General features: G+C 44.5%; 2 protein-coding genes and 1 long non-coding RNA gene across 4 annotated transcripts in view; 1 reads left to right on the forward strand and 2 right to left on the reverse strand.

Moving 5' to 3' along the window:
- Positions 1-1,603, reverse strand: part of LOC147650806 (axonemal central pair apparatus protein HYDIN-like) — a 57,157-nt gene extending 55,554 nt beyond the window's left edge. Inside the window, exon 1 of one of the 2 annotated variants that reach the window (XM_086847717.1) lies at positions 1,232-1,603. The gene's annotated coding sequence lies outside the window, so the exon portion shown is untranslated. Of the gene's footprint in view, positions 1-945 lie in introns of both variants that reach the window. The other variant, XM_086847718.1, reaches the window with a different exon arrangement.
- A 63-nt stretch (positions 1,604-1,666) lies between these two features.
- LOC147650807 (hypoxanthine-guanine phosphoribosyltransferase-like) lies at positions 1,667-6,558 on the reverse strand. The gene is made up of 8 exons (XM_086847752.1): positions 6,321-6,558; positions 5,698-5,881; positions 5,294-5,356; positions 4,735-4,752; positions 4,456-4,538; positions 3,415-3,461; positions 2,665-2,741; positions 1,667-1,752 (listed from the first exon to the last, which is right to left on the reverse strand). Exons 1-8 carry the CDS (start codon positions 6,470-6,472, stop codon positions 1,705-1,707), a joined length of 672 nt encoding a protein of 223 aa, XP_086703878.1. The 5' UTR covers positions 6,473-6,558; the 3' UTR covers positions 1,667-1,704.
- On the forward strand, positions 2,520-8,332 carry LOC147650808 (uncharacterized). Its single transcript, XR_015275431.1, has 2 exons — positions 2,520-5,430; positions 7,705-8,332. It is a non-coding gene; the product is annotated as an uncharacterized LOC147650808 (long non-coding RNA).
- The last annotated feature ends 437 nt before the right edge of the window (positions 8,333-8,769 follow it).

The following is an 8,769-nucleotide window of genomic DNA, read 5'->3' on the forward strand; positions in this document are numbered from 1 at the left end:
TGAGTAGCTAGGACTGTTAGGCCTCTAGTTGAACTATATGGCTATGTTGTGCAATTCCAAAATGAATCACACTGAAACCTGGAGCTAAAAATCTGAATAACATTAATAATAGTTAGAGCAGACTGTAAAAGCTGTAGCTTTAATATTATTAGATTCAATATTATACTACTACTATTATTATTAACAATTATTAATTATTATTATTATTATTATTATTATTATTATTATTATTTAAATATTAATATTATTTAAAAATAGCTAGAATGGACCTCCTCTTCTTTAGGCTAAACACCCCTTGCTCTCTCAGCTGCTCCTCACAGGACACGTGAGAGACTGGAATGTTATGGCTAATGGCTTAAATCTTGTTATAAAGCATTTTTTGCCCGTTGTGACAAATTTGTATAAAGAAGCTGTGACCACCAAAGCCCAGCCTTCCCTGGAAATGCCTGCTGACTGGAACTTTGGACTGTGAGTTAAGCCACCTCTCAGGAACTTGAGACAAACTAGAGGTGACACTATTGTCCTATGATCTCAGGTCTGGGGAGAAGTCAACAACACTGAGGGAGAAAAATGTATCCACACCAAAGCCAAAGGCAGCAGCTGTCCTGAGAATCAGCTCTGTGTGGCTTCAGGCTGGGGAAGTCGCAGGCACAGACTCATCTGCTGAGGCCAGGTTTGCACACAAACCTCCCCTCAACAGAGGGGCAAGGAGGAAATTTTGGCCGTGTGGCATAGGCTCTGGTAAGAGGCAGTGCACACCCATCCTCCCTCCCACAAAGCGGCTCAGCTCTAAAACCTCCCCCCACAAGAAGGCCACATGCAGGGGACATTGCCATGAGGAGCAGCTGAGGGGGTGTCACAACCCATCCAAGGCCTCCAGCGCGCCCCCAGAGCCCTGCCTGAGGCCTTGCACCAGATGAGTGCAGGGGATGCAAAGTAACACACCAGATCCGAACATCCACAACACAATTCGGGGCACAGATGTGACAAAACCAAAAAGTACAACTTTAGTCCATCTCTGACTTCAAACAAAATTCGGCACTCCCTCCCAGAGACCAAAGCCCCGCGAATTCGGGAGTCCCTGGCAGAAAGCAAAGCCCCGCGAACTCGGGACTCCCTGTGAGAGCAATGCAGCACGAAGTGCCCCGCACAGCCCCATTCCCTGTGAACAATTCCCCTGGCGAGTGGCCCAGGGGAGCCGTGTGCCCGTGCCCAGGCTGCGCACACCCACCGAGGATCGCGGTCTCCACGCAACTGAGCCTGGAGCAGCAGCGCCGCGGCCGCTGCGGCCGCGGTTCCCCGGCAACCCCGAGCCCTGCCCGTGCCCCTGGCTTCCATCTCGGCCTCCGCTCGAGGCCTGTTCCGCCCTCGGAGCTCCCTCGGGCCCCGCCACGAGCCGAAGGAATCCGCTGCGGGGCCCGGAACGTGCCGGGCACGTTTCTCGCTATCGCCAGAGCCCCGCACCCAGCTCCTGCTGCTGCTGCTGCTGCTGCTGCTGCTTCCAGCAGGAAAAATCCCAGCGTCTGCAGAGCTCGTGTTCAGCGCTGCCTACACGTGGCAATGAGCGAGCTGCAGCTCCTGGCACTAACGGGGAGCTTCTCCTGCTGCTCAGGGACACGCAAGTAGCAAAAGTCATTTCCTGATGGCATGCTTTAGATCACCTCAGCAGCAGCCAGAAATCAGTGCTCCAGAAGACTGAGATTATCACATCCTGTATTTCTCTTTGGCCTTCTCTTTCAAAATACAGATGTGCTACAAGAAAAAATAAAAAGTACAATATTTATCCATCTCTATCTTCCAATGAAGTGTAAGACTGATTTGCAGCTGTATTCCCAGCACTGCACTCAAAACACACTACAACCCTAATAGTTGGAAGTTTCCTACTTGCAGTAAACTCCAGCTCTTAGTATTCCTTGCAAGTTTATTTGTAATATATAGGTTTATATATTCGAAAGAACTTAGGTTTCTTAAATTACTGCATGCTCCTTAATGCTGCTGAGCAATGGCACAGACTGTTTGTGTCTTCAGCAGGACTGGTTTGTCTTAGGAAAAAGGCTTTGAAGTAAAAAACTTTCCCAGTTAAACAGAATTAAGGAAGTACTTTGGAAAACAAAGGAGGGAAAAATGATCAACCCTGTCAGTTTATGATGTTTCCAAGGCCACTACTCTGTGCAGCCTGAAGAAGCTGTAATGGAATAAGGGAAGAGTTCTTACAGACATGTAAGATGTAAGACATGTTATCCCTAAGTGTATGGAAAACCTTCACACAGAGTCCCTGCAGGGCTGCTTTAAAGACCTGGTGACTGAAGAGCAACATAGGGTTGAACTAAGTCAGACAAATATCCAATCAAAGTCAAATGACAAGTTATTTTCAGATGGGGTCACAGATTGTGTGCTGCTCACCATCCTGGGGGCCCAGAATGTTCTGCAGCACGGCTGAGCCGTGAGACTTGTGGAGTAGAATTATAAAAAGGTGAAGCACAAACATTTCTCATGCACCTACACTGCATTACCAACTCGGCACCTTAAAAATGGTTTTGCTCCTTTATTGGAAGTTTCTAGCTGGAGTTGAAGGTTTTGTAATTGTTGAGAAGCTCTGAGTAGAAGCAAATCTTCTTGCTGGGTACCTGATACTTGGCAGTGGAGGAATGTGCATGTACTTACATTTAGATCTCTGAAGTATTCATTGTAGTCAAGAGCATATCCAACCACAAATTGATCTGGGATTTCAAAGCCTGTATCTGTAAGAAAATACAGTTCTTTTTATCCTTCAGTGGTGTAAGCAGCTTTTAAATGCAGAGTTTGTATTCAACACACACTTGAGCTAAGAGTAAAAGGCATCATCTCTTTCAGGGTGCTTCCTTAAGAATCTGAGCTATAAATTGATGACAGAGGTTAGAATCTAAACCATTCCCATCAGTCAGTAATATAATTAAGGTTGTTAAGAGAATTCTGTTTATTAACAAAATAATTGTTTAACACCTGGTTATGAGTTAGTCCTGGGAGAAGAGACAAGGAATGAGATTTTACTTGAGTGAAAGTAGATGAACCGTGATTCAGTAGGACTTTTCAGTTTGGAAACAAGGCAAGTTTAATAATGCAGAGTCAAAACAAATGTCCTCCAGGGCCAAAGCAAAGCAACACACAGTTAAGGTTTGATTCATTTCTGCTATCTAAATAGTTAAATTTGTGTATCAAATAGCTAAACCTGCACTGAGGCCAGCCAGGGGAAAAACAGAAGGTGGTCATGAGGCCTCAGGATGCCATAGCTGGACATCAGTTCACAAGTTTTTATGTAGTTTCTCCCCATTTCTCTTGGCCTTCATGAAACTTCTGTGCAGTTGTCAGATGTGCTGCCTGAAGGGAAATGGTAAGACTGTGTTTTGGAAAATACTAGAAAAACATGGTACTTACAGTCTGGTCTGTAACCTGGACTCTGACATGTCCTTTTGACAAGCAGGCTGTAAGGCAGAGCAGAGAAGGTTGGTTTTTAAAATATGTCTAAGCTGTAGACTTCCCTTCTGCCACGCCTCCCCATAATCTTCTAAAATCATGCCATTAAATTAAGGCAGTGAGATTATTTCACAGAAAGCAGTAGTGTTCAGCCTTGTCGTGGAGGGAGAAGCAAAGGCTCTGATCTAGGTTCATTCTTTATGTCCAAGTGGCTCTAGTTTGTATTCAGTTCCCTCCAATCCTGGGTCTCAGGTCATTGCCCTTCCATGGAGCAATGCCTCAGGACACTGGAACAGCACAGAGGGGGAAGCATGTCCAAGTGGCTGGGAATGATTTTAGTGGGGAGGGAGGGAGGGAGAAAAGGACATTTCTTCTGCAAAATCTTATCTAGTCTTGGTTTGCCTGTGCCCTTCAGAAGAAACTGAGAACCTCCTGGACAGTCCCTAGAAGGCCTGTCTGAATAACTGGTGCATAAAGCAACTGTTTTTATAAAGCATTGTGATTACTTGACAGACACAGGGATATTCCACAAAATTTCCTTTTAGAGACCTACTACAAGCAGATCTAGAATGCTGCTTGAAGTCATCTTCCAAGTGCTGACAGAATCTTAGATTCTGGAAACTTCTAGAGTTGAGGATAGTAAGGGATATTCTGAGTGTTGTCATTCCAGCATTGAGGCAACTGAGGCGACGTTAGAAAACTTATGGAAAGACATCAATTTCCTTCAGCCATAAAGTAAGAAACAGGGAATCCATCAGACTTTATGGACACCATAGAAAGAGCCATCAAACCTTCCTTTATTAATTTGAGCAGTGAAGATGGTAGTGCACAGGGAAATTTCCCAGTTTAAGAAACACTTAATTTTCCAGCAGCTGGGTAAGGATTGCTTCCTGCATTTGCTTTCTCCCCCCCAAACTTCAAGCCAAACAAGCACTTGGCAGCATACAATGACTATTCACCCAAATGATTTGAATATGTTAGTTAGCAGCTATATCCTTGTACCTTACAACTTTTACCATCCTTGGTTTCTTGTCTTTTAGTTTTGAAAGCAGTGCTTTCATTGTTCTACCAGTCTCAATAATGTCCTGAAAGTGATAAAAAAAATAAATTATCCTTCAAGTTTGAAAGGAAAATCAGACTGTCAGTGGATTAAATTAGAGCATACCAAGCTGGCAGCCCAGTAACTTCAGTAATTATTATTTTATATCTAATATGTATTCATTTGAAAAGAAGGGAGAAAAGAATCTGTGTCATTCCACCCCTCCTTCAGTCATTACTTACCTCTACTACTAACACATTCTGGAAGAGATAACATAGGGAAGGAAGGGAAAGAAAAAAAATATTTAAGTGGCAATTTTCAGCAAACCAAACAGGCAAGAAAAGCACACTAAAACCCTCAGTTACAAGGAATTTGCCTTGATTTTCAAAGGAGATTGTCACTTGAACTACTGACTTGACTTTGGTGCTTACTGAAGAGTCTTTTTGTAAGTATTTCTGAAAGCTTTAATATGGTGCTAAAGGCACCTGTGTCAGGTCTGTATATTGCTCTGTGTACAGCACCAGTGTTCCAGAGGCACTGAATGAGTCAGGTGAGTGTGGTTCATTTCTGGGGGTTCTGGGATAAAATGGGGAATAGGACCTTTGGGAGCACTCATTGCAGATCACTCCAAGTTTCCACTGAGATCAGTGGGAATTATTCACTGCTTCAAAGCCCAGCATTTTAAATCAGTGTTAAGAGGCAGGAAGTATGCAGTATCAAAATCTTCAATAAAGATGGATTTCCTGGAAAACACACAAGAACAGTTGTTTTCCTTTAAAAGCTGAAGATGCCAATTCATACCTTCCCACTTAGTGTAGACAGCTCCTCTCCAATAAAACTGATTTTTTCTGCAGGTGACTCATTCTAGAAGGAGAAAGAAGAGATGGAAGTCACATAAAGCATGCCCCCCAAAGTGTTGTCCTGGATTTGTTTGAAAGGTGAGCTGCTCTTGCTTCTTGCAAGAGGAAGGAGTTGGAGATCTGCCCCTGGCTTTGTCATCTTGAGTGTTCTGCTATGTTTATCCCAGTGAATATATAATATCCACCCTTTGGGGCAGATCAGTAAATCAGTTCCTTTTTAGTATGTAATTTGAAGAGAATGTACACATAAACTCCATTTTTGGGGGGTTCTCACACAAACCACCAGTATTTAGAATGCCAGTCTATGGAGAGAGTCAATTTTCCAAAGAAAAGAAAGTCACTCACACAGTAGCTTTTTATTCTGACAAAATCCACGGTAACGGGCACAGATTTATCACCATTTTGATTCAGTGCTTTTATATGGTCCAGCAAATCAGCAAAGAATTTATAGCCTCCTTTAAGGACACAGAGTGCAACAATGTGATGACTTCCCATGTCTTGCATGATATCTCCAGCCAAACGCTCTGTCCTGGGAGAAAGAAGGAAAAAAAAGGCAATTCTGGAAAGTGTTCTGTATATCAGAGCTGTTTGTGCATATATTAAGCAATGTTCAAGTAAAAATTCTGATCTTGCTGTTAGGTTTTTCTAACTAGCAAATTGTGAGCACAGCAAGTCGTAGGAAAATAAATTAGGTATTTGCACAGCATAAGCAGATTTAACCCATAAACACAAATATTGCAGGATAGGTGGGCTTCAAGAGAGTTGATGGAACATGGAAGCTTGACTGGGCTTGCAGAGGAATCCTCTCCATAAACCCCCTCTTATCCCAGACTTTAGGACAGAAGTGTTAGGGCTGCAGGGTTTCCCCGTTTCTCATGGGCTGCACAGGGCAGGACCTCAGGCTTTTTTCATTTGGAGGGACAAAAATGGGCATCACTGTTCCTGTTCTTTCCTGTTTACCCTCATACCTGTCCAGGATGAGTCCGTGAGGAATGAAGACTCTTTCTAAATCCTCTTCATAATGCTTAGGAATGCAAAACAGATTTTTGTTGTAGCCGCTGTCCTCATCTCTTATCTGCAAGGAAAAGGGAAATACATCTAAAACTAGCAACCAAGTCATTCAAGAAAAAGCTTCCAGTCTGTGACAGTGTGAAGAAAAAATTCCTCCCCTCCAATAATGTGTCAAAATAAAAATATTTCTGAGAGTTTTTGATCTTTCTGCTAGAACAATTCACAATCTGATAACTGGAGCTGGTGGCTGAGTTGTGAATGGAGTTGTGAATGCATAACAAGTACTTTGCCCCAGTCATGATGAAATCAATTCTTGGCTATCATCAACTCATTCAAAAAGCCACCCAAAATAGTAACAACCTTCCCTCTTGTTCCATTTGCCCTTCTGCAGAGCTCAGTAGCTTGCTTGTGTGGTAGACAAGCGAAAATTAAAATGTAAGGCAAGGAGATTGGGATTCCAGGTCAGCATGTCACTTTGGGGTGCTGCTCTACTTTGACCATCGTTCTCCACTGGGTAAAAGAGAAAGCTTTGCCTTCTAAGCATGATTTCACAGCTGAACCTTTGACATTCCAGCCATTAACTCTCTCAGAGGACAGGGGAGATGGCTCACCCAAAAGGAGAAGCTTTGGGATGGCAGTGAGAAGAGGGGAAGCTGCAGAGGGTGCCCATGGATGGGAAGAAGTTGTGCTGTTTGCCCTTGGATCAGAGTGCTCCTCATCGTGGCTGGGGACTGGCCATGGCTACATCCCATAGATTTGGCCTTTAGCCCTTCTGCCTCCAGGATTTAGGGTTACAGTTCTTTATCCAACGTGCTGCTTTCAGGTGGTTGCACCCAGAGGTGTCTGCATGTCTAGAAGCTCCATAGTCCCCATTTGGGTTTCTCTTCTGGCCCCAAACAAATCTGTGTCTTTGGATTCTACCTCCCTTCAACACCTTGATGGATGCTTTGTTCATTTATAAAGTGGTGGTACAAAACCAGGCAAGGAAAAATAGAAGGAAGTAGAAAGAATTGTGAATAAGATTAATATGTAAGTTTTAGAAATAAATTAAGAAAACCCCCCACAAATTCCTGAGATTTTGTCATGCTGATACTGCCCTGCTGTTGTTAGAAATACAGAACTAACTGAAAGAAAAATTCAGAACTGGCTCAAAGCTTCTCTAGTGAAAAACAGGTTATCTACATACCAGTTACATTCCACAGAACTCAGTAAAACATCTTGCTAAAAGTGCAGACCTGTGGATTCAGCAGTAATAGCATAAAGTATTGCTAACACCAAGTTAACACCTGCAAACTCTTTACACAGATGAATTGTTTTTAATTCTCCTTTTCTTTGGCACAGGAGAGATGAGTGCTTAGGAAGAAAAGACAAATGGACTGTAGGAAACAGTAGTACGTTACTACTTGCAAAACTCACAGCAGCCAAAAGGAAATAACCAAATACTGCCATTTATTTTAAATTGGCCACAAATTGTTGCCGCCTGTTAGTTTACCTTCATTAAGTATGTTTGTTCACCTTCGTTGAGTTTAGAGTTGGTTTGCCCCAGTTACTCCCCACTATCCCGATATGGTTTGTTCCCAGTTGCCTGTCATTGTAAACCTCTCCCCTCTTTCCAGATTGTTCCCCATCCATCACTTTGGTCCTACCCCCAAGCCCTATCAATCTATGTACACCACACCTTTTGTTCTGGTTCCTTCCCTGCTCATCATCCCTTACTCGATGCCCTATTGGTTGTATAGCTATCCTCCCTCCCCCAAGTCCCTACCATTGGATTTGTGTATTGTAACCCCTTCCCACAACACCTCCCCTGCTGCCATATCATTGGTTGTTGTATGAGCCGCCCACGGGCTTTAAAACCTGGCGCACAGAGGTGCCCAGGGTCTCGGCTCGGACTTTCTCCTCGAGATCCCAGCCCTGTCCCTCATCGCCTTCTCCCTGCACCTGCTGGAATAAACTTGTTCCTGGGAAATTGGAGGACTCCGAGCACTCTCTCTCCCTTTACTGCACCTCATGTCGCCCTGCATACTATAGAGCCCAAGCCCAAAGGAGCTCTAGAGGTTCCAGGTCGAGCCACACAGTGCTCACCTGGTTCCCCACTCCTGCCGCCGACGCTTGGCACAAGCTAGCCGGGGCGTGAAGGGCCGAGCGGGCAGCAACAGCTGGCGCCCAACATGGGGCCTCTCGCGAGGCGTGGAGACCCCCGGAGAGGTTGGTGGATCTACAAATTCCAGTGGATTTCACAGAGACCGTGAGCGGCAGCTGCTCTGGTAGTAGCAGACTCGTTTTTGCCGAGTTGCGCTCCCAGAGGTCGAGGCGGCAGCCGTCAGACGTGCAGACGGTCGCCTCGGGAGGTGTGGACGTCGCCTGCAACAGTCGTCCGGACTTGGGTGAGTGGTCCCTGTGTGT

The sequence above is a fragment of the Cyanistes caeruleus genome, chromosome 12 (assembly GCF_971803275.1).
Source record: "Cyanistes caeruleus chromosome 12, bCyaCae1.hap1.1, whole genome shotgun sequence".
Taxonomy (NCBI): Eukaryota; Metazoa; Chordata; class Aves; order Passeriformes; family Paridae; genus Cyanistes; species Cyanistes caeruleus.

Coding starts and splice junctions, on each gene's coding strand:
- LOC147650807 (XM_086847752.1), bottom strand. CDS start 6,472: ATGACTTGGTTGCTAGTTTTAGATGTATTTCCCTTTTCCTTGCAGATA. Junction 5,882..6,320: donor CACGGACTCATCCTGGACAG/GTATGAGGGTAA, acceptor TCTTTCTCCCAG/GACAGAGCGTTTGGCTGGAG. Junction 2,742..3,414: donor TCCAGGTTACAGACCAGACT/GTAAGTACCATG, acceptor ATTTTCTTACAG/ATACAGGCTTTGAAATCCCA.